The 24,692-nt window shown below is 36.2% G+C and overlaps 1 protein-coding gene across 3 annotated transcripts in view; it reads right to left on the reverse strand.

Annotated features, from left to right (window-relative positions):
- Window positions 1-1,003: 1,003 nt before the first annotated feature.
- Window positions 1,004-24,692, reverse strand: part of GDPD1 (glycerophosphodiester phosphodiesterase domain containing 1) — a 50,409-nt gene continuing 26,720 nt past the window's right edge. The window contains exons 3-11 of one of the 3 annotated variants that reach the window (XR_004619754.1): window positions 22,484-22,619; window positions 20,199-20,244; window positions 14,409-14,527; window positions 13,795-13,884; window positions 8,827-8,960; window positions 4,295-4,354; window positions 2,727-2,778; window positions 2,115-2,329; window positions 1,004-1,142 (exon numbers count right to left, since the gene is read on the reverse strand). Coding sequence is in view for 2 of the 3 variants with exons in the window: in XM_034641013.1 (XP_034496904.1) it covers window positions 2,207-2,329; window positions 2,727-2,778; window positions 4,295-4,354; window positions 8,827-8,960; window positions 13,795-13,884; window positions 14,409-14,527; window positions 20,199-20,244; window positions 22,484-22,619 (760 nt within the window). In the remaining variant the exon portion in view is untranslated. Of the gene's footprint in view, window positions 2,330-2,726; window positions 2,779-4,294; window positions 4,355-8,826; window positions 8,961-13,794; window positions 13,885-14,408; window positions 14,528-20,198; window positions 20,245-22,483; window positions 22,620-24,692 lie in introns of all 3 variants that reach the window. The other 2 variants (XM_034641013.1, XM_034641014.1) reach the window with 2 other exon arrangements.

The raw sequence follows: 24,692 nt of genomic DNA on the forward strand, positions 1-24,692 counted from the left end.
AGTTGGTTAGGCGTCTGCCTTTGGCTCAGGTCATGATCCTAGGGCCCTGGGATCAAGCCCCATGTCAAGCTCCGTGCTCAGCGGGGAGCCTGCTTCTCCCTCTCTCTCCCCCAATGCCCCACCCCCCCACCCCTGCTCCTGCGTACAAGTGCACTCTCTCTCTAATAAATAAATAAAATCTTAAAAAAAAATGTGATGTTCCAGGGCATCCTGGCTGGCTCGGTTGGTAGAGTATGTGACTCTTTGATCTTGGGGAGCCCCACATTGGGCATAGAGATTACTTTAAATAAGTAGATAGATAAAATGTGATGCTCCAATCAGAAAAGCAGTAGCGAGATGTTATCTTGTCATGAATATCAACTCTCCTGTTATAGATGCTATATACTTATATTAAGTGAATAAAAGTCACCTTGACTATAAAATCAGCAAACTTTTTTTTTTTTAAGTAAACTACTCCCAACATGGGGCTCAAATTCACAACCCTGCGATCAAGAATTGTATGCTCTACCAACTGAGCCAGCAAGCATCCCCAAATTAGCAAACTTTAAAAATACAACTTTCTAAACATCTTCACCATATTGGGTACTTTATCTATTCTACTGATTGACACAAAACATATGCTGGCCCTGTAATATGAACTGCTCTGAATCATAAAAAAGCAAAATTCAAAAAGAAGGAATGACAAAAAGAAGAAATAACAAAAAGAATCATATCAAAGTGATCAAAATAATCCCCAGCAACTATAACCATAAATTATAGTAAGTGAAAGTAAAAATGACAGATTTAATGGATTACCTGCCCAAGGCATTTGTTCAAATGCCAAGACGCAACTTCTTACCATAAGAGTGTTTCCATATTTTCTTTTGCTTTCCTTACTCTAGAGAGAAATCTCAGGTGTGCTTACTCACATTATCAATTTATCACCTCATTAAATTCTGCCTCCCCCAAAATCTATAAAGCATATGTGGAATTACAACTGCAAAAAAGCAATGAAGAACCCTTATTTTGTTCTTGTAAAACTTTATTACAGTTTAAACAAACAAACAAAAAGCGCAAATGTTATTCATGTCATCAAGGGACAGGTGGAAGTATGGTCATCCTTCACTGCGGCTAGCTGGAGGGCTCCAAGTGAGAGATGCAATCTAGGTAAAAGACCCTTGTTATTCCAGAGTGTATTTCCCTCCCAAAGAGATAATGAAAATTAGTCAAAAAGATTAGAAAAAGATTTACATGGATTCATATCAGGAAAGCTGAGAAAGTGATGCCTAACGCTTTGAGAAATTCTGCTTCCACTTAAATATTCAGAAGAATTAAACCTTAAAGGTCAGAAACAGGTGGTTTATACAGTACGTATTAAAAACAATGATATGTACTTTTGTCAGTTTCATATGATTATTAGGATTCAAGACATTATTTAAAATATAGATGTAGGCCCAAACAGTCATCACCAAAAGAAGGAAAATCTTGTTGAGAGGAAACATAATGTTTAGAGGAAACACAAATATATGACTATTTGGGTCTTGTCTTAATTTACATTTAGTAAGTCCAATTTTAATGTCTACCAAAAGGAAAGGACATGGCAACACTGTGACACCTGAAGAAGATTCCAAACAGAATGTCCCCATTAACAACAGCAACCAAGAAATCTAATTGTCTATAGTTTTTATTTCTGATATATAGTCTCAGTTCTTTTTTTATTTTTTTTTTTGAGCCTGCTTTCTGTTAACAATGTAGAGCTTGTCACTGATTTCTAAGCTCTCCTCCCACTGTATTTTCTTTCCTTTTAAACTAAGATGTACCTAGAAATAACGAGACAACTCAGCATGGCTGTAGCGGCCTTCAATAATTTTGCTTTACTAATTTGTTGATCTTATTCCAGTGAAGGCTAATACCAAATTTATCCAATAGTTTTGATTTCACAATTTCTTATAATAGTAGAATACTGCATCATATACAGAGCTCGTATATCTCATAACCAGTTATCTTTCTAAACAAACTATTTACAAATGTAAAATATGCAATATTCTTTAAAATAAATATACAATATATAGTTTCTACATTCTCAGACAAGCTTAAAAATGAGGTAATAAAAACTTAAATGATTAAACCTTTACCATTCTGGAAATGGCTTAGGGAATGATGGCAAACTTGTTGTTTTTTTCTTTAGGTCTTTTCATCTTTTCTTTGCTTCTGAGTACCTCCTTTTCTATGCTGAAAAATTATGTAAAAAATCCTTAAGCTTTGTTGGATAGTCTGTCATCACCCCCGTTGCTCCCAAATCAAAAGCTCGTTTGTATTCTTGTTCTTCATTCAATACCCAAATATACACCTGAAAATCAGAAGCATGAGAAGTATGAAAGGTTAAAATAGAAAATTATTTTTATAATAGCCTTTATAGACTACAATCTCAGTGTACGTAGAAACAACCTTTTAAACCTGTAATTTTAGTAAATCATTGAACCCTTTAAATTTTTTTTTTTACTTTACTCATTAAATATACACTGTCCCACCCTCTGGCTTCAGGTATTCTCACCTATACATAAGTGGACTCCAGCTGCTAAAATGCCAATGCTTTCTTGTGAAATGTAAAACCCAGCTTAAGATCTTATGTGATCCAGTAAAGCAGCAGCATCAGAGCTGGAACCAAATTAAGTTCCTGCCCTTTACAACTACTGTTACACTGGTGAGCTACACTGTTTCCAAAAGACATCATTCCAGAAACCTACCTGAATGCCTCTGGCAGTGAGGTGGTCAAACAAGGCTTTTCTCATTAGTAAGCTGGAAAAGAAAAGCAGAACAGATTTAGGTACTTCTTAGCTCTAACTAAGGACTATTAGTCCTTAGTCCTAATTTAGTCCATTTAGAGTTTATAATTCCTAATTGAATTTAATCCCAATGCTTAAGCAGCAATAAAGCAATGGCCTCGAGTAATAACTGCAGTGGATGCATTTATGTTCTAAATGCTGGATCTCCCTTCACTGCTGGCTGTTTGCTGGTGGACTACCAGAACCTCCTTTCTATTCCTTCTGTAACTAGATCCTCAGGAGATCCAATCTCATTGACGACGCTCCATAGACAAGAGGCTTCCTCGCTTTCTCTGTTGACACCATAACAAGTGAGAAGGAGCTAAGAAGTCTGTTTCTAACTTTCTAAGTTAAAATAAGGCAGTGAACTTGGGCCAAGTTCCATAATATCATAGTTCATTTACATAATGGATTAGTCTTTCATGTGCTATCTTAGAAAACTAATGTCCATTAATTACACTATAAATAGGAAAACTGCACTTTTTTAAAGTGCTAAATAATTGACTTAAAAGCGAACTCTTAGGCAACAGCTGTTTCTGACCACAGGTCCTGGCCCTGTGCTTTAATAAACCACCATTTTGCACCAAAACAAACAAAAAAAGTGAACTCTTAGAATATAAATCACTTGAGCATGATGGGAACGAACTATACTGGAAAGTTACACATATTATTTCTATTCTGTTTGTGTCTATTAAAATGATGAAAAAACAAAACTAAAAATCATATGCATTTAACGCCAATTAAAAATGCATCCTTGAAAACCAGAAATTAAATCAGGGATAAAGCAAAAAAAGAATAAACCCCATGGCATAGTGAAAAGATAAAACTAGTTTTCCAACTCTTTGAAAGAGAAGCTAAGTAATTTAAAAGGTTGTGATTTAGGGTTATTATTTAAGCATTCCGAGTCCCATTTTAAAGCAAAATACAGCACAGCATTGTGGTATTTACCTAAAATTAACTCAACATGTCTGAGAAATGAACGTAATTTCATTAAAGTAGATGCCCACCCTAAAGGTGGGGCTTCCTGCTTGCTATTAAGAAACAAATCTTGGTGCAGATTTTTCAGAGAAATGTGCCACCAGTCAATACACACTTTTACATACACTTGTATTGCTATACACACTTCTTTCCGCCATGTTTTTGACTGCAGGTTAGTGAAAACAGCAAGTAGGTAGAAGGAGACGGTTATACATGCCACCTCTTCTACTCACTAGCTAGACAACTCTAAGTTAAGCATTTACTTTGGTTAGGAGGGCACTCAGTTTTCTCCTGAAGCTGGATGAGATTCTCTCTCAAGATTCCCCTTAAGGTTTTGTGACTAGTAATTAAAGTAGTTCTAAATGATTCATATACATCCGACCTACGCAGTAGGTGCTCATCGTGACCTTGTTACAAATCACATGTAGAAAGCTTGCTCTCAATTATCGGCATAGTATTTCATAGAGATCGCTAAAACAATAACGCATAGATCAAGAAACTAAAATTCTTACATATCAGAAAGCCAGATGAGAAACTTTTGACTTCTGGACATAGTGTGTGGTTCTTTTAGCCTGAGGCGAAATAAAATTTGAATCATAAATTAGAAACACAGGAAGAGATCAGTGTGATAAAATAAAATGAGTCCAAAAACAAACAGTTGCCTTGCACTTAGTATGTGCTTTAAAAATATTTGTTAAAAAAAAAAAGTAAATGAAAATAAAGCCCATTTGGGTTCTCTGCTTCTATTGATTTTGCGACTTTTGCCACCACTACTAAAAGGTGAAAAAAAAAAAAATGAAAGTTATCTTTCTAGACCCTGGGTGCCTGGGACTCATATCTCTTCTCTTTTTTGGTGAAGCTTCTTTCTCTCACTTTGTCTGCTATAACTTGGTAGATAGTAGATTTAGTATATGGGCTGCTGAAGTGAGCTCTAGTGTATAGTAAACTTAACATACAACCAAACTTTACTACAAATTAAAAGATATATGTGGCAAGAATGTGACTAAAAAAACCCTAACAGCATGTTTTTTCTTCCTCTTTCAATATTTGAAGTCCTGGGTACTGTTCTTTTTTTTTTCCCCCTTCAGTTTTTATTTAAATTCCAGTTAGTTAACATACAGTGTAGTATTAGTTTTAGGTGTATGATATAGTGATTCAACAACTGCATACGTCACCCGGTGATCATCACAACAGGTGCACCCCTTAAGCCCCATTGCCTGTTTAACCCATCCCCCACCCACCTCCCTTCTGGTAACCATCAGTTTGTTCTCCACAGTTAAGAGTCTGTTTCTTGGTTTGCCTCTCTCTCTCTCTTTTCCTTTTGCTCATTTGTTTTGTTTCTTGAATTCCACGTATAAATGAAATCATATGGTATTTGTCCTTCTTTGACTGACTTATTTTGCTTAACATAATACGCTTTAGCTCCATCCACGTCATTGCAAATGGCAAGATTTCAATTGTTTTTATGGCTCAGTAATACTCCATTGCATGTGTGTATGTGTGTGTGTGTGTGTGTGTGTGTGTGTGTGTGTATACATATCTTCTTTATCCATTCATCTATTGATGAACAGTTGAGCTGTTTTCCATAACTTGGCTATTGTAAATAATCTGCTATAAACATCGAGGTGCCTATATCCCTTTGAATTAGTATTTTTGTATTCTTTGGGGAAATACCTAATAGTATGATTGCTGGATTGTGGGATGGTTCTATTTTTACCTTTACGAGGAGCCTCATTACTGTTTTCCCCAGTGGCTGCCCCAGTTTGCATTCCCGCCAACAGTGCATGAGGATTCACCCATTTCTCCACATCCTTGCCAGTACCTGTTTTTCTTGAGTTTTTTATTTTAGCCATTCTGACAAGTGTAGGGTCGTATCTCCTTGTACTTTTGATTTGCATTTCCCTGATGATGAATGATGTTGAACATCTTTTTATGTGTGTGCTGGCCATCTGTGTATCTTCTTTGGAAAAATGTCTATTCATGTCTCCTGCCCATTTTTAATTAGATTATTCATTTTTGGGGTACTGAGTTTTATAAGTTCTTTATATACATGGATACTAACACTTTAACAGATCTGTCATTTGCAAATACCTCCTCTCATCCCATGGGTTCCTTTTAGTTTTGTTGATTGTTTCCTCCGCTGTACAGAAGTTTGTTATTTTGATGTAGTCTCAATAGTGTATTTTTGATTTTGTTTCCCTTGCTTCAGGAGACATATCTAGAAAGAATTTGCTATGGCTGATGTCAAAGAAGTTACTGTGTATGTTCTCTCCTAGGATTTTTATGGTTTCAGGTCTCACATTTAGGTCTGTAATGCATTTTGAATTTATTTTTGTGTATGGTGTAAGAAAGTGGTCCGGTTTCATCCTTTTGCATGTTGCTGTCCAGTTTTCCCAACACCATTTGTTGAAGAGACATTCTTTTTCCTATTGGATATTCTTTCCTGCTTTGTCGAACATTAATTGACCATATAATTGTAGGTTCCTTTCTGGATTTTCTATTCTGTTCCATTAATCTGTGTGTCTATTTTTGTGCCAGTACTGTTCTGATGACTACAGCTTTATAATATAACTTGAAGTCCAGAATTGTGATGCCTCCAGCTGTGTTTTTCTTTTTCAAGATTGCTTTAGGTATTTGGGGTCTTCTGTGGTTCCATACAAATTTTAGGATTGTTCATTCTAGCTCTGTGAAAAATGCTGTTGGTATTTTGATATGGATTGCATTAAACGTGTAGATTGCTTTGGGTAGTACAGACATTTTAACAATATTTGTTCATCCAATCCATGAGCATGGAATGTCTTTCCGTTTCTTTGTGTCATCTTCAATTTCTTTTCAGAGTACAGGTCTTTCACTTCTCTGGTTAGATTTATCCTAGGTATCTTACGGTTTTTGGTACAATTATAAATGGGAGTGATTCCTTAATTTCTCTTTCTGCTTCATTATTGGTTTATAGAAATGCAACAGATTTCTGTACATTGATTTTGTATACTGTGACTTTGCTGAATTTGTTTATCAGTTCTAGCAGTTTTTTGCTAGAGTCTTTTGGGTTTTCTACAATTGGTATCGTGTCATCTGCAAATAGTGAAAGTTTTACTTCTTCCTTGCCTATTTGGATGCCTTTTATTTCCTTTTGTTGTCTGATTGCTGTGGCTAGGACTTCTAATACTATGTTGAATAAAACTGGTGAGAGTGGATATCCCTGTCTTATTCCTGACTATAGAGGAAAAAGCTCTCAGTTTTTCCCCATTTAGGATGACATTACTGTGGGTTTTTCATATATGGCCTTTATTAAGTTGAGGGTTTTTATTATGTATAGATGTTGTACTTTGTCTTGTGCTTTTTGCACCTATTGAAATGATCATATGGTTCTTATCCTTTCTTTTATTAATGTGATGTAGCACATTGTTTGATTCGCAAATATTGAACCTAGGCCCTATTCTTTTTAATTACCTTTTCTATATTTGACCTTTGGACCTATGCTGAGTTTCTTCTTCAATTTCCTCAGGTGCCTGGAGCAGCACAGGTACCCGTGCCATTTAACTTTGGGTTGTACCCGTAGCAAATCTCTGGTTAGCCTCTCTACTATGAAAACTTCTCAGCTTCTAAGTTTAACAGCACTCAGTGATTTCCATTCCCCCTGGCTCTTCACTTCTTGTTTCCTTTCTAATTCCTCCTGTCTATAGGAATAATTCTGAGTCTCCACATTTAAATTCTTTTTTTTTCTTTCTCTCTGAATTCAGTTTTTATTAGCTCTCTAAATAAAATCCTCTTTTCCCTAACTGTAGCCCAGGTAGAAGTATGGGTTGCAACTTCTGGAATCTCAGGGATTTAGTATCTCAAACACTAATTACCTGGTTAAACAAATTATATGTTGTCTTAGGAAGTACCCACTGTCATCCATTAAAAAAAAAACACACACACAGAATATACTACCTTGTCTTAATCCACAATTACTTTTTAGAGAAAAGATTAATTCTATGACATATGTTCATTTGTCTGTATTTCAGTAATACCTGCTTCTAAAAGGAACACATGGAGATAAGCTAGAGAGGACAACAGTCCATGCCAAGCCAGAGGAAGCCTAAGTACTTTTTAGGAAGAAATGGTCAGGAATCACTTTAATCCAGCAAATGAAAATGGTTTCTTTGTAGTCAAGAAGTGATTTCTGTTTTGTCTGAGAAACAGCTACAAAGACTGCCCATAAATATAATTGGGAATAGATAAAATAAACATGCTCATCACGAAGAAACTCAAATTGGAAAACAAGCGTGAAACATAAATGCTGAATACAAGGGTACTGACCAAATTGTTTCTCTTACCAATATTTCCTAATGACTGCTGCACTAACGTTCAGCTTGATCTTTTAAAGTTCTGTTTGGGGATGAAAAAAGTTTCCATGCAGGTGAGATCACATTTAATTTAAATTTTTTTTTTTTAAGTAATCACTAGGCCCAACATGGGGCTTGAACTCAACCCTGAGATCAAGAGTTGCATGCTCTTCTGACTGAGCCAGCCAGGTGCCCCGAGAATTTGGAGTTTAGTGGAATTTCAGCTGCATATTGTGATTGAGGTATAAATAAGTTAGGAAAGTTGGAGGGCAATTGCTATTACATGTTAGAATAAAAGAATTATTAAGCTTCAACAGTTAAATTCAATTCTTTGTACCTGACTTCTGAATACACAGGCACAGAAAGTCATGTTACCTGAAATGGGTCCAGATGAGATACTTATAATCCTATATTATTCATTTTAGAAAAATGTGTCTTAATTATATCAAAAAGCATTATTAATACAGGTCAGTTAATCCAACATGTAAATAACTACAGCAATCTATTCTTTTTCTTTTTTTTTTAAGATTTTATTTTTAAATCCCCAACGTGGGGCTCAAACTTACAACCCCAAGATCAAGAGTCACATGCTCTACCGACTGAGCCAGCCAGGCACCCCTATAGCAATCCGTTCTTTATCATTTATATTGATATTAATGAGCCTTGATCTTAGTCCCCCTACAATAATAACTGATGAAAACAGAGTAACCACTTACTTCAGTATGATAGAAGGCATTGGGATTTCAAAAAACTGTTCTCGAATGGGCACAAAGGGCAAGAGGCCAGTGAAGAAAAGGCCAAGAATGAGCAGAACACGTTGTAGACTGAAGAGTATAGGAATATCTGAATTCTAAAAGACACAAGCAATATCATGTTACTTTACAACTGCTCAAATAAAGAGGATTATTTCACATCCTCAAAATTTCCAAGACTATCTGGACACTTGTTAAATGTACTCCTTGGATTATCAATATCCATTTCCAAACCCACCACACTTAAAAAGGGCTAGTCCTTGCCAAGTGGGTCAGGATCCGTCGTGGAGCCCTTTACTGTTAATTGATGATACTCAAATCTCTCTATTCCCTGTTCTCTGCTTGCAACACCACTTCTGTCTGTTGGTGATAGTGCTTATCGCTAGAGAGTAAAAGTACTGAACCTAATGGAATAGATAAAGAAATGAAGAAATGAAATATTCAGTAACCTTGACTCCCATTCAAAAAATATGTAACTAAAGATCTATATTTATTCATATATATCCATAATTAGAAATATGGGTGTTCCTATCAGTAGATATAGTTATATATTAGTTAAGCAGGCTATGATATTGATATACCTATAGATAAAATATAAACACTGTTGTAAATATGTCATCTTTCAACTACATTTTGCATCAAATATAAATAGGATTTTGTAAGCTAGTCCAAGAATCTAGCCACCACTTTAGATTTCTATCGTAAAATGTGTTCAAGATCCCAAAACCCTTAGAATGCCAACTTCCTATTCATATACGAACTCTTTTCATCTTGTAAAACTGAAATTCTGCACTCAGTAAACGGCCCCTCATATCCCCATCTCCCTAGCCCCACCTATATTTGTCTTTAAAACAAACAGAAATTATGGTAAAGTTGATTTTTTTTTAAAATATTTACTTATTTGAGAGAGAGAGCATGAGAGAGAGAGATCACAAGCAGGACAGAGGGGCAGAGGGAGAAGCAGATTCCCTGCTGAGCAGAGAGCCCGATGGAGGACTCGATCCCAGGACCCTGGGATCATGACCTGAGCGGAAGGCAGACGCTCAACTGCCTGAGCCATCCACGGGTCCTAAAGTTGATTTTTTTTCTATACAACAGTAATATATTGAAAAAGTCATGCAGAAAAGTAATTTACTTTAAATATTACCTCTAAATTACCCACTTCTTTATTTAAAAAAAAAAAAAGAGTAAGTTAGTTTGAGGATTCTTTTGCCCAGTGTTCACATGATGCTTTGTAACATTTTAGGCTTATTTATATACAGGTGTTTCTCATACAGGTGGACATAGTACGAGTCCCTGAAAAACTTGATTTCTGTAAATTCATGCACTAAGAATAACAGAGCTCACGGGAAAAACAGGGTTGGGGCCGACCCTCAAAACTTACACAACTTTGGACCCAGAGAGCTAAAAACAATAACTGGTACTTCTGGAAAGCCATGCCAGGCTGCCCGGGGTGGGAGAGGGCGGGGTTTGGTATGCCTGCCCACCACTGACATAACAGCTGGGGACACTCTGTAGCTTCTAAATTAGGACATCTGGAAATCTTGCCATTTGCAACATGGATGGACTGAGACAGGGTACGATGCTAATGAAATTACGTCAGACAGAGAAAGACAAATACCATATGATTGCCCTTATATGTGGCGTCTAGAACACAAAATGAGAAAAACAAACAAAAAGCAGAAACAGACCCATAAATACAGAGAACAGACTGATGGTTCCCCGAGGGGAGGGGAGTAGGGGCATGGGAGAAGGGGAGTGAGAGAAACAGGCTTCCAGTTACGGAATGAACAGGTCAGGGGGATAAAAGATGCAGTGTAGGGAATACAGCAAATAGTACTGCAGTAGTATTGCATGGTGACCGATGGTAGCTACACTTGGGAGCACAGCATAATGTATAGATTTGTGGAGTCACTAATACCACATCGTGTTTCAATTATACTTGAATAAAATAAACAGAATTTGTGGAATGGGACCCAGGCATTAGTTTTTTGGGTTTTTTTTTTTTTTTGAGACTTTTCAGGTGATTCCAACATACAGCCAAGCTTAAGAATTGCATTAAGTAAGAATGAATTAAAAGTCATTATGTGGGACTGAGGGCCACATGTTTTCCCCTCCCCACGGTGTGCCCCATTCTTCTTTTGTTTTTATATTTTTAGTTTCAAGCATTTGGGAATTAAAGGGCTAATGCAGAATTCTTATAAATCATACTTTAAGAATTGTAAAAGATGCATGACTTAGGGGTGCCTGGGTGGCGCAGTCATTAAACGTCTGCCTTCGGCTCAGGGCGTGATCCCGGAGTCCTGGGATCGAGCCCCACATCAGGCTCCTCCGCTGGGAGCCTGCTTCTTCCTCTCCCACTCCCCCTGCTTGTGTTCCCTCTCTCGCTGGCTGTCTCTCTCTGTCCAATAAATAAATAAATAAAATCTTTAAAAAAAATATGCATGACTTAATTATATGGCATGTTCCTAATGTGAATAACAAATATGATTGAGACATTTTTACTATGATGTTCAAAAATTACTGCAGGACGTTTTGGAGTTTTTAAATTCTAAAATGACAGAAAGACACAGGCTTTGAGAAAAATATGTGAATCAAGGGAAAAGTTCTGTGATTCTGGGTCAAAAGTGGACTTATTATTTTGAAACAATAGATTCACAAGAAGTTGTAAAAACAGAGTCCCATGCACCCTTAATCTAGCTTTCCCAAATGGTAACATTTGATGTAATTATAGTACAGTATCAAAACCAGGACTTGACACGGGTCTATCGCCAGGGTTTTTTGTTTTCTTTTCCCTTTTTTTCTTTCTTTCTTTCAACTCCCTCCTGGCCTGGCATATCACTGTTAATCAGACTATAGACCTTATTTAGTTTTCACCACTTTTAAAAAATTTGCATTCATTTGTGCATGTGTTTGGTTTAGTGCGGTTTTGTGGTTTTTTTTAAGATTTTATTTGCTTATTTGAAAGAGAACGAGAGAAGGAGCACAGAGGGAGAACTAGACTCCCTGCTGAGCAGAGAAATCGATAGGTGCTCGATCCCAGGATCCCAAGATCATGTCCTGAGCCAACCAACTGCAAATGCTTAACCAACTGAGCCACCCAGGCACCCTGGTTTAGTGTAGTTTTAACAGTGTATTGATTCATGTAACCACCACCACAATCAAGATACAGAACAGTTCCATCACACATAAGAACTCCCTCCTGCTACCTCTTTGTTGTATTTGCCCCCACTCTCTACCCCACCCCCAGTCTCTTATCCTCTCTTAACAGCCACTTATCTGCTCTTCACATGTATAGTTTTGAGAATGTTACATAAAGGGAATCATACAGTATGTAACCTTTTTGGTTTTTGTTTTTTGTTTCTTCGTTTAAAATTTTTTTTAAAATTCCAGTTAATTAACATACAGTGTTAGTTTCAGATGTTCAAGATAGAGATTCCAGTATGTAAGCTTCTGAGGATAATTTTTTTCTCTAAGTAAAATGTCTTTGAGGATCAGGACAGCCCAGGTTATTAAAGGTATCAGTAGTTCATTTCCTTTCATGGCTGATAGTATATCATATGGATATGTCAGTTGTTCAGACATCTATCCACTGAAGGGCATTTTGGTTGGTTTCCAGTATTTTACTATAATAAATAAAGCTGCTATAAACATTCATATACAGGTTTTTATGTGCATAAGTTTTCATTTTTCTGAGATAAATGTCCAAGAGTGAGACTGCTGGTTAATATGGTAAGTGTATGTTTAGTTTATAAGAAACTACCCAACCGATGAAGAGAGTGGCTGTACGGTTTTACATTCCCACCGGCAATGTAGGAGAGATCCAGCTTCTCCTCATCTTGTCCAGCATTTGCTGTTATCACTATTTTTTTTTTTTTAAACATTTGGATGATGTAAAACAACCAGCAGGTCATGAGACCTCCAGTATGGTCACTTTTAATGACATGTGAAAATATCATCAATGATTAGTTATGGAAAAGACTTAGCACTAATTCTTAGCAATCTGAAGCCATTCGTCCCAATGATCACTCTGTTTTCTCCTTTTGGACACAAGCTACCTTGGAATCTCAGACAGCCTGTGGCACATAAATAAAACTTACTTGCCTTAATGAGGGTTTCAACTGTACTTTTAATTATAATGGTGCCAATTCTGGATCTATATTTTTGCCTTCTTTGCTAGGAAGGAAGGCCTTCCCAAAAGAAATCTTTGTATTTTGAATTGCTATTTGTGTCACAGTATTTCTTCTGCACTACCACTTGTATTCTGAAAAGAGAGTCTTTAATGCTTAAGGTTTTTTAACATTTTTAATTTCATATTCTCCTAGCTATACTTGCTATAGTATATAAGCTATACTTATAACAGGGATAGTATATAGCTAAACTTGCTTATAGAGGCTTAGCATACGATGTCAAAATATATCAAATTAACTTTTTATAGACATATTTTCTTCAAACAGAAAAATGTCAGTGGGTAGATGGCCCTACTTTTATAGACCAACTGATAATTATGATCCTGGCTTAATTTGATTAATTCTATTTGGGAGGTAGGGAACAGAGAAGCTTAAGTTATAGAGTTGAAGGATTAAATCCTTTCCTCAATTTAAAATTACACAAAAATTTCAATAATGTAACAAAAAACAGACATTAAAAGACAGGAATCATATTTGTTTCATAAAGTACATAATAAAATGTTGGCAAACAACTCATATTAGCATGTGAAAATAAGAATTCTGTGAGCCAGCCCAAGCACATTATTTCTATTAAATCCATTACCTCTATTCGTAAACCTCTCATTAGGTGCTTCCACCCAGACCATCTGTCTTTGTAGCGAGCCTTTGAAATAAGATACTTTTAAAGATTGTTACTGTGATAACATTTATAGATACAAAACAACAGCAAGAAAGGTCATTCTCTGTCATTTCCGAAGCTTACCTCTCTGTAGCACTTTTCTACAATTTCGTAACTGGCGTTGCCCCACACAGTTATGTGTTCTCGCCTGTACTGCTTCACCAACTCTGAAACCTATGCATAAAAATGCAAAAGTTTATGCCTGTGCCTATTGGTAAATCCACCTACCTTACTTCACTTCAAAAACGGATTACAACTGACCTTCTGCCAGTGAATAAAATAAACTTCAGGAAGAAACAACATCTGAATTCACATTATTTTATAAAATATAAGCAATTACTTACATTTTACCATTCTATGATTGATCTAATAGAATGCAACTGTTTAGTCATTTGATAGAAACGAATTACAAAGGAAGCAAGTAAATTTGAAGAAGTTAATTATATCGATGCCAGAACAATTGGCTCACAGGAGCTCCCTTTTATCCACGACTAGGACGGGACAGCTTACTCTGAAAATAAGTCTTCTGGCAGTTAAGTATTCTCTTCTACCAGGACATTATTTAAAACAATACTGATCTCCGGAGTATCACATTTCCCTGAACGTTATCAGTCTAATGTAGTCACCTACTCTATCTAGCCTTATTTAGTTTGTGAAATCCGATACAACACACCCAGAAGAGGCAATGCCTCACGTACCTTCTTTATCAGCACATTGTTGTTGACCTTGATATCGATGTTAATGGGAGTGTTCGGGAAGGCCTCAAAAACTTCCTTCAGTAATGGAATTCGGTTATCTTTTCCTTCACATTGGCAAGCTGAGAAAGCAAGATTTTTAAAGGTATTTTTAAAAGATGACTCTCACTTTTTTGATGATTAAGGGAAAAAAATAAAAGTATTGTTTTCACAATAGTATGTTCTCATATAGGACATTTACAAAATGATGAAAAGAAGAAGAAAAAGAAAATCATCTAAAATCCAATGATTTAAATATAACCATTGCGACCATTTAGTATACGTTCTTTACTTTTTTCCTGTGCATAATTTAATAGACTTATAGTGTACCTACAGATCTTAACCTGATTTTTTACGTACGTACAAAATAAATATTGCATGTTAATGCATTTATAATTTAGAATTATGATTTTAAAAGTTTTATGAAAAACTATAGATTCATTTGGAGTTGTAAGAAAAATAGAGATTTGTGAGCCTTTTACCCAGATCCCCTGAAGATAACCTGTTGTAAAACCATAGTACAATATTATAATCATGACACTGACATTATTATAACCCACCAATCTTATTCTATAATTATTATTTTAAATGGTTTTAAAATGCTCCATTAAGTAGCTATGCAACAATTTCATTATTTAAATTAAGCATTCCCCCAGAAAGGTAACAGAGTTTGCCATTCCAAAATATGCCACTTTGGCATAAGGATGATTTTGAACTGAAGGCAACTGAGATGAAGCAGATACAAGAAAAGTGCTCTGTCTTTCCCTTTTGGCTAGAAAGACTTAAATTTGGACAAAACGTAAATCACCAACCACTTTAGACCCTTATTAGCACCACAGAACTATGCATAACCAACTAATGACTGGCCTTTATCTTCCATTATTCACCCATATATTTATCTTCCCATGATTTGCTATCCTAGAAACTCAAAATCCTTTTTATTTGTCTGTCAATTCTCTGAAAATGTATTGGATTTTTTAAAGATGCTGTATAAACTCAAGTTCTAGCCAACCTTTGAGTTACTCCTCCTTGAGTTTCTCCCACGATAAAATATATTAATAAGCTCATTTTGTTTTTCTCTTGTTAATCTCTCTTTTGTTACAGATCCTTGGTGAGAACCTAGAGGGTATAAGGGGGGAAAAATCCCCTATACTCTACTAGTGGAGAGTGAGGTTAAGTTTGGAAAGTTTTGCTATGATATCACCATTGAAATTTTCAGAGATAGAGAATATGTATGTTCCAGGCAAGGGAAATACATGCTAATTCAGGAATGTGTTAAAAGAATTCTATCAATGCAACTACTCAAAGAAAACTGAGTCCCAAAAAAATTAGAAGAGGGTTTTTAATCATTTTTTACCTTTCCTGAGAGTTATTTTCTTTATTCCTTCCCTAATCTCTTTTGCCTTGAGTAATTTACAGAGTATACTGTGCATGCTATGTATCATAAAATTTCCCCTTCCATCTGAAACTTCAATCCCACTACTACATGAATAACAAAACAGTAACAGATCCTTTATTTCATCTTCATTGTACAAAGTGTATCAACAAAGTAAATTAAACCCATGTCAAAAAATTATTTATAATAAAGGCTCATATGAAGAGGCAGCATGCAAATGAGAAAAAAAAGGAAAAATGTGTTACTGTTTTGTCTGTTCCGTATTCCATTCCTATTGCCTTTTTACTACTCCTTGTAATTCAGATGGGGCTCTGGATCATTTTGACAGACTCTCAATTCTTTGGCTCTGTCTCCCTGGCCACCAAGAGAGCACATGGACCTTAAGCATAACACTGTGAACATGAAGAGAGGTCTCCTGAAGTCCTCAGCTGAATACATCATGTACTTTTGATGTTGTCAGAGTCCACCTTTATGTCTTGAAGGTGTGCTTGAGAACAAAGCTAACATAAATGAAACCGGATCAAGAAACCGAGATAGAGGGGCGCCTAGGTGGCACAGCAGTTAAGCGTCTGCCTTCGGCTCAGGGCGTGAGCCCGGCGTTATGGGGTCAAGCCCCACATCAGGCTCCTCTGCTATGAGCCTGCTTCTTCCTCTCCCACTCCCCCTGCTTGTGTTCCCTCTCTCACCGGCTGTCTCTATCTCTGTCGAATAAATAAATAAAATCTTAAAAAAAAGAAAAAAGAAACCGAGATAGAGACTAATTACTAGTTAAGCCACTGAAATTAGTCACATATGAAGGCATAGAAACTCTAGGCTTTTTAGTTAAGAGAACCAAATTCTTAAAAAAAAAAATTCTTAAAAAAATTTCTTTTGAACTATCTTGAGATGGATTTCTAGCACTTATAACTAAGTTTAGACTTATTGTAGACTACCAAACTTAACTATAAAAATTATGTTAATATATAAAAATGTGGCTTGTTCATCTGCCTTCGGCTCAGGGCGTGATCCCGGCGTTCTGGGATCGAGCCCCACATCAGGCTCTTCTGCTATGAGCCTGCTTCTTCCTCTCCCACTCCCCCTGCTTGTGTTCCCTCTCTCGTTGGCTGTCTCTATCTCTGTCAAATAAATAAATAAAATCTTTAAAAAAAAAAATGTGGCTTGTTTTTACCTACCTAGCACCCCTTCTTCCCTTGGAAAACTGCATCATCCTTATTCCCCTTGTTCTGTTTGGGCTCTCAGAAACAGGACCCACTCCCCCTTTATTCTCATGGGCAAGCATATGACCTAGGGTCTGGTCTATTATAATAGCCTGTTTCTTTGCCCACAGTTAATACCTCAAGGATGGACACATGACCCATGCTGGGCCAGTCAGTGTCTTTCTCTAGAACTTCCCCTTGAAGTTCAAAGGGCAGATTGCTTTTTTTACCCTTGGGTCAATGTGCAGGCGGGATATGAATGAGTTGTCAGTGATCATGTTCCCTGCCACAAGGACAAAACAGATCTACACTGAAAGAAGGTAAGACCCAGGAGAAGCAGAACCATGGAATGACTCACCACTAGCCACATAGGACTATTTAAATTAAAATTAAATAAAACTAAAAATTCAGTCCCTGGGGTGGACTAGCCACATTTTAAGTGTTCAGCAGTCACATGTAGTCATTGGCTATTGTAACTGATAGTGCAAATACAGAACATCTCTACCACTACACTCCATTTAAACAGAGCTGTTTTAGTTAAGTAAATATTTTGTTAGCTTGTTAAGTGTGGAAAAATTAATTTGGCAGTCAAAAAAATGGCCATGGGCAATTGTTACTCACACCAACGTAAGATGTTTGCAAGGATCAACTTCGAAAAAAGTCAAACAGATAAAACTAACTTTGGAACGTTATACAGTAAGAATAATATTGCATCTAATAGTGGGAGGAACAAGGAAATTAAAGTTATGTTAATAACTAAGAAAAAAAAACGCATGCTAAAGTGATGTGAAGATATTTACATTAGATGCTTCAGCCAGCATAGAAGGTAGAAAATGAGCTGGGGAGAGAAGTCTGTCCCCAGTATTTTTCAGGGCAGAAGATAACCACCAGGAAAATGCTATAAAGAGAGAGGAAATCAAGAACGATAGGCAAGGAGTATGCCGTAAGATGTGCTGGGCGATGGAATGAATGAAGTGGCCTCTATAAACGTGCTAGAACTTTAAAACTGATTATTCTGGCCAACTCTAGATTATCCAGATTATGTATTTTTCATGAAAAAAGGCCATTTTCAAGTACAGAAGATAGATAATAACAAACACTTTGGTTAACACATTTTTATATTCTTTCTTTATATTTTTTAATGTAGCCTGTGACACATCAAGCACCTTAAAAAAAAACTACTTCTTCAGTAAAATTGTGAACCACAAAGAAAGCAAGAGGCCTAAAATCTATATTCCTCTGAGAGTTGATAGTCTGTCTCTCTCTCGCTCTCTCTCCAGTATTTAAAGAAAAGTAAGCAACAGTTCTGAGCAGGGGAATAGGACCAAAACAAAACAAAACAAAACAAAAAAAACGAACAACTATCTGCCTAATCCGAGTCGAGTTTTTACAGGACTATATATTAGCCTATTTCAAATGCAGTAAACTTCGCATTTCAGGCAGAGTCTTAATTGTGATAAACTGAATGCAATATGAACAAAAATTAATTACTTTTATAGGTGTCTAAAACTTGAGAGTACATGGCATTGCTACTAGTAAGGCATTTGAAGAGACTATTTAGGGGTACCTGGCTGGCTCAGTCAGTAGAGCATATGACTCTTGATCTCAGGGTCATGGGTTCAAGCCCCATGTTGGGCAAGGAGCCTACTGAATTAAAAAAAAAAAAAGAGAGAGAGTGAGAGATAGAAACTCTTCAGATGGAGAGGCAGCATGGTGCAGCTGAACACTGGCCTGGTTAGAAGGAGACCTAGTTTCAAGTCCTAGCTCTGTCATTTATTTGTTGTATGACCTTAAGTTAATTTACATCTTTAGGCCTTATTTTCCTATCTAAAACAGGAGGAGATAGAATTATACGGTCTCAAAGGTCACTGCATATTCAAAAGTTTTATGACTTTATGACAAAGGTATATAAATAAAAACTTTAAAAAAAAAAGGAAGGAAAGTATAAAACCTGAAAAAAAAATTAAAACATTTTTTTCCTCAAAGGATCTTTTAATCTTTGTGAGTCTTTGGCTTTGCTCTACCAGGGGGAAAATTAAACAAAACAAAGCGAAACCCCCCCAAAACAAACAAAAAGACCTTGACTTATGAAGTGTTTTTAACTTTCACAAATCCATAATTGACGCAAATATAACAGCTTGGCAAGTATAATCCTGTTAATCACAAGAATGAAAATAAATGTTTCTGCAAACCAACACAGCTTAATGATACTTACCTGGAAAGTAAAATCAGACAATTTTCAGATTTAAACATCCTTTAGAAATAACTAATTTAAACAATTTTCTGATTCTTATTTGGCTTTCTTAAATTTCCCAATCAAGGAGAAATGATACTGACCAATTTTAAATCTAGTTCACAGAGCAGTTAGAGTTCTTTAGATCCTTGACGTTTGACCAGGGTTTTAATGATATGGAAACCACGCCACACTAAGGACCAGAACATGTAGAATCTTGTAGCTTTCCCAAGTTACATTTGAATCACTCAGAACATGAGGCTGAATCGTGATAGTGTGGGACCCTGTACCTGCTCAGGGACCTGGATCTGCAGCTGGTGTATTTTCCATTCTGACATGTTCCATTCTAACAAATCCAACAAACTGGGCCAAGGAACATGTTCCTTTGTGAGAAATACTCCCTCAAGAGAGAGAAAACTGCTATGCTGATGATTACAAAGGGACGATGACCAGGAAATGGGTGGTATCTGAGTAATAGGATTCTCTCTAATAATTTAAGATAGGGAGCAGTGAAATGACATAAAATCAAATGTGACAGAATCAGTAAGGATCCAAAAGGGGGTCTTTCCAATGTCTTTTTTTTTTTTTTTTAATATACTTACGATGGATTATTACTACAAGTTATAGTAATCCTCTAGAATTTGAAGCTTCAGAATTGCAAAGTAGCCCTAATAATATCTGGGTTTCTTGTAATTAGTATTCAGGCTTAAATTAACTGTACATAAATTTAAATAGAATGAGCCAGTTAAATCTCCAGCCTTCATCTCAGGGTCACGATTTCAGATTTGTAGGTCTGAGAGAGTAAGTATTGAGGGCAGTACTTTTAGTTGGAACTTACTATCAGAAGAAAACACACATGTATATCTAATTCTCAGTGTAAATGAATACACTTTAATATAAATATGTAAGCTGCAAATGGGAAATATTACCTCTTTGAAATGTGACATCCAGTTTGCCAAGGTAAGGTGGGAGCTCCTTTAAAAGATACAATTGAAAAAAGTTAGGTCTCAAAAATTTAGAAGTATTTTAGTGTCTTACAGTGAGACAAAGATTTGCTTCTTCAAAAAATAAAAGAATAAAACCATTACCTACGTTTACATAGGGCTCGCTTTAGCCGAACATCCTGAACAGCAAATTAAGCATATAACTAATTACTTTCACAAGTTACAAGCAAAGAAATCTGTACTATTTAATGTGGATCTTTTCTCAATGATAAATATATAAATATCTCAGTAGACAAGTGTCAAGAATAGACAATTTTAAGAAATGACTAACATACAGAAAAATCTTTAAACTCACAAATAAATAAATGCCAATTAAAATTAAAATTTAGGAAATTTTTGTTATAGGTATAATACCCAATAATGGTAAGGGTAAAGCAAAATGGGAATTCCTCTAACACCACATTTTAGAACTTTTAAAGAAATTTTTACTTTATTTTTAAGTAATCTCTGAGACCAACGTGGGGCTTGAATTCATAACCCAGAGATCAAGAGTTGCATGCTCTACCAGCTGAGCCAGCCCAGTGCCCCAGATTTTGGAACTCTTCAACACTTTTAGAAAGCAAGCTGGCAATAACAACTTTCAATATATATTAAGACACTAAAATAGTCCTAATCTTTTAGCCAATAATTTCCCTGCTGAGAGTTTATTTAGGGAAATAATTTTAAAAACAGAGATAATTTGTGCTTGCTTTGGCAGCACATATACTACAAATAGAGACAATTTTTATCTTTATATAGATACTTTCAGAAAATATAAATATATTTATATACATGTCTTCCTAAATATCTTTTAAAAACTCTATATAAGCATATAAATATAGAGAAACCTTCATCTTTATGCATGAAGATGTTCAGTGCAGTGTTATCTCTAATGGGGAAAACTTAGAACTAATTCCAATGCCCAACAACAGAGGAGGAACAGTTAAAAATAACCCTATATCCACTCAATGGAGTAACTGCAGTCACTTGAAATGTTTATGAAAAATAAGCATGGAATCTGAAAGGGCTAAATACCACCCAATTCCAAATATATGACATTCTGGAAAAGGTAAAACTATGGAGACGATAAAAAGATCGTGGTTGCCAGGGACCGGGGGGCAGGAAGGATGAACAGGCAGAACACTGAGGATTCTTAGGGCAGTGAAACTATTATGTATGACGCTGGAATAGTTGATACATCATTATATGTTAAAACCGACATGTCCTCATATGTTAAAACCTACAGAACATACAACATTAAGAATAAACCCTAATGCTAACTATGGATTTGGGGGCAATAATGATGTGTCAGTGTAGGTTCATAGATTGTACCAAATGTACCACTCTGGTGCAGGATGTTGATGGGAAACTACCTGTGTAGGGTCAGAAGCTATGTGGGAACTCTGTACTTTCTGCTCAGTTTTGCTGTGAACCAATTAACTGTTCTAAAAACTAAAGCCTATTAAAAAAGAAAAAGCAGGGGTGTGTGGGTGGCTTACTTGGTTAAACATTCAGTTCTTGGTTTTGGCTCAGGTTATGATCCCAGGGTCCTGGGATCAAGACCTACGTCGGGCTCCACAGGGAGTCTGCTTGAGGATTCACTCTCTCCCTCTACCCCTCCCCCTGCTTTCACTCTCTCTCTCTAAAATAAATAAATCTTTTTTTAAAAAAGCATGGAAAAATGTGTATCGTGCCATAATGTTAAAGTGTTCAAAAACAAAATATATATAATACACAGTAGGATCACAACCAGGCAAAAAACATACAGGGTACACATACAGATAGCATCCCGTTAACAGAAGTTTTCTTTAGGTGGTAAAATAAAGCATTATTTTCCATCCATTTGTCAGTCTTTACTATAATGGCATGTGAACTACTAAAATCAGATTTCCTATACTTGAAGACTAAAACTAATTCATATATTTAATCTGAATCAAATATATTGTAGAATATTTCAAGCAAGTTGAACTCCAATAGTTTTACATTTGCTGACTTTGTTAATTTTGTTAAAATACTTATAAGTCTCCAAAGATATATCCACAGATTTCTGAAGTGAGTATAAATCCTCACTGGAAGTTTTGGTTTTTATAATTTCCTTTGGCATTCATTATTTAATCACTATCATTTATTTTTTACTATTTATTGGAGCACTGTCTGGGATTCATTGCTTTTAAAAATCCTACAGGTCCTAATATCTACTAGATATTAGTTTATCATGCATTTTTACTTACACAGTATTTGAGATCAGAGATGTTTACATTGACCCCAGTTGATCTCTTTAAATTCTCATCATGGGACACTACAACTTGCTCATCTTTTGTGATATGGCAGTCCAATTCCAGCATATCAGTTCCAATTGTAACTGCACTGAAGAAATGCAAAGAAGAATAATAACATTCTGAAAGTTACGTAAACCTAATTTACATTATATGCATCAGATGTAAAAATTAGGAGTTACAAATCAAATAGCAAAACATCTCATAACACTAAAATTTCTCTACACTGTCATCTATTATGATTTATTGATGTCATATTTTTTTTTTAAAGATTTTATTTATTTATTTGACAGAGATAGAGACAGCCAGTGAGAGAGGGAACACAAGCAGGGGGAGTGGGAGAGGAAGAAGCAGGCTCATAGCAGAGGAGCCCGATGTGGGGCTCTATCCCATAACGCCGGGATCACGCCCTGAGCCGAAGGCAGACGCCCAACCGCTGTGCCACCCAGGCGCCCCATTGATGTCATATTCTAAAGTAAACACAAAATAAGAGAATCATGTTGCTCCTATCTATAATTAGCTATCCATATTGCTGTCAACCTAATATAATGGAAAGAATACTGGAAATGGAAAGAAGTTAAAAAGGTCTGGATGCCACTTCTTGCTTTGCTATGAACTTGCTGTATAACTCTGGGCAAGTAAACGCCTTTCTCTAGGCCTACATCTTCACATCTATAAAATGATAGAATTAAAGAACAAGAAAAGGGTGCCAGCCTTTGTCACTTTAATTCAACATAGGATTAGGAATTCCAGTTTCAGCAATTAAGCAAGAAAAGAAGGGGGTTGGGCACCCAAATTGGGAAGGAAGAAGTAAAATTATCTCTGTTCACAGATGACATGATCTTGTATGTAGAAATCTTAAAGAATCTACACACAAATAAAACTGCTAGAACTAATAAACTCACTAAAGTTGCAGAATAAAAAAAATCAACACACCGGGGTGCCTGGGTGGCTCAGTTAGTTGGGCGTCTGCCTTTGACTCATGTCATGATCTTGGGGTCCTGGGATTGAGCCCTGTGTTGGGCTCCCTGCTCAACAGGGAGTCAGCTTCTCCCTCTCTCTCTCTGCCCTTCACCCTACGCCCCCACTTGTGCTCTCTCTCTCTCTCAAATAAATAAAATCTTTAAAAAAAAATCAACACACAAAATTCAGTTACATTTCTATACATTAGCGGTGAATGCTGTGTGAAAAGGAAATCATAAAACAATTCATTTATAATAGCATCAAAAAGAATAAAAAAGTGGGGTGCTTGCATGGCTCAGTCAGTTAAATGTCCAACTCTTGATTTTGGCTCAGGTCATAATCTTAGAGTCGTGAGATTAAGCCCCACATTGGGCTCTGTGTTGGGCATGGAGCCTGCTTAAGATTTTCTTCTTTCCAGGGCTCCTGGGTGGCTCAGTTGGTTGAGCCTTCAGCTCACATCATGGTCCCAGAGTCCTGGGATCAAGTCCTGTATCAGGCTCCCTGCTCAGCAGGGAGTCTGCTTTGCCCTCTGACCCTCACCCCTCTCATGCTCTCTCTCACTCTCTCTCTCTGAAATAAATAATAAATAAAACTTAAAAAAAAAAAAGATTCTCTCTTTCCCTCTCCTTCTGCCCCCCCCAAAAAAACCAAAACCAAAACCAAAACCAAAACAAAACAAAACAAAACAAAAAACTTAGGAATTAACTTAACCAAGGAAGTAAGAGACTTGTACAATGAAAACTATGAAGCACTGGTGAAAGAAATTACAGGAGATATACATAAATGGAAAGATATCCCATGTTCATGGATTAGAACACTTAATATTATTAACATACATGAATCTATACATTCAATGTAATTCTTATCAAAATTGCAATAATTTTGCAAAACGTTTTGTGCAAAAATAGAAAATTCCATCCTAAAATGCCTGAGGGGCACTTGGCTGGCTCAGTTGGAAGAGCATGTGACTCTTGATTTTTGGGTTGTGAGTTTGAGCCCCACGTTGGGTGTAGAGATTACTAAAAAAATAAAAATAAAAATAAACAAAACAAAACTATAAAATGCATATGAAATCTCAAGGAAACCCAAAGAGTAAACACAATTTTGAAAACGAAGAACAGGGGCATCTGGGTTGCTCAGTTGTTTAAGCATCTGCCTTCAGCTCAGGTCATGATCCCAGGGTCCTGGGATCGAGTCCTGC

Source organism: Ailuropoda melanoleuca, chromosome 13 (assembly GCF_002007445.2).
Source record: "Ailuropoda melanoleuca isolate Jingjing chromosome 13, ASM200744v2, whole genome shotgun sequence".
Taxonomy (NCBI): domain Eukaryota; kingdom Metazoa; phylum Chordata; class Mammalia; order Carnivora; family Ursidae; genus Ailuropoda; species Ailuropoda melanoleuca.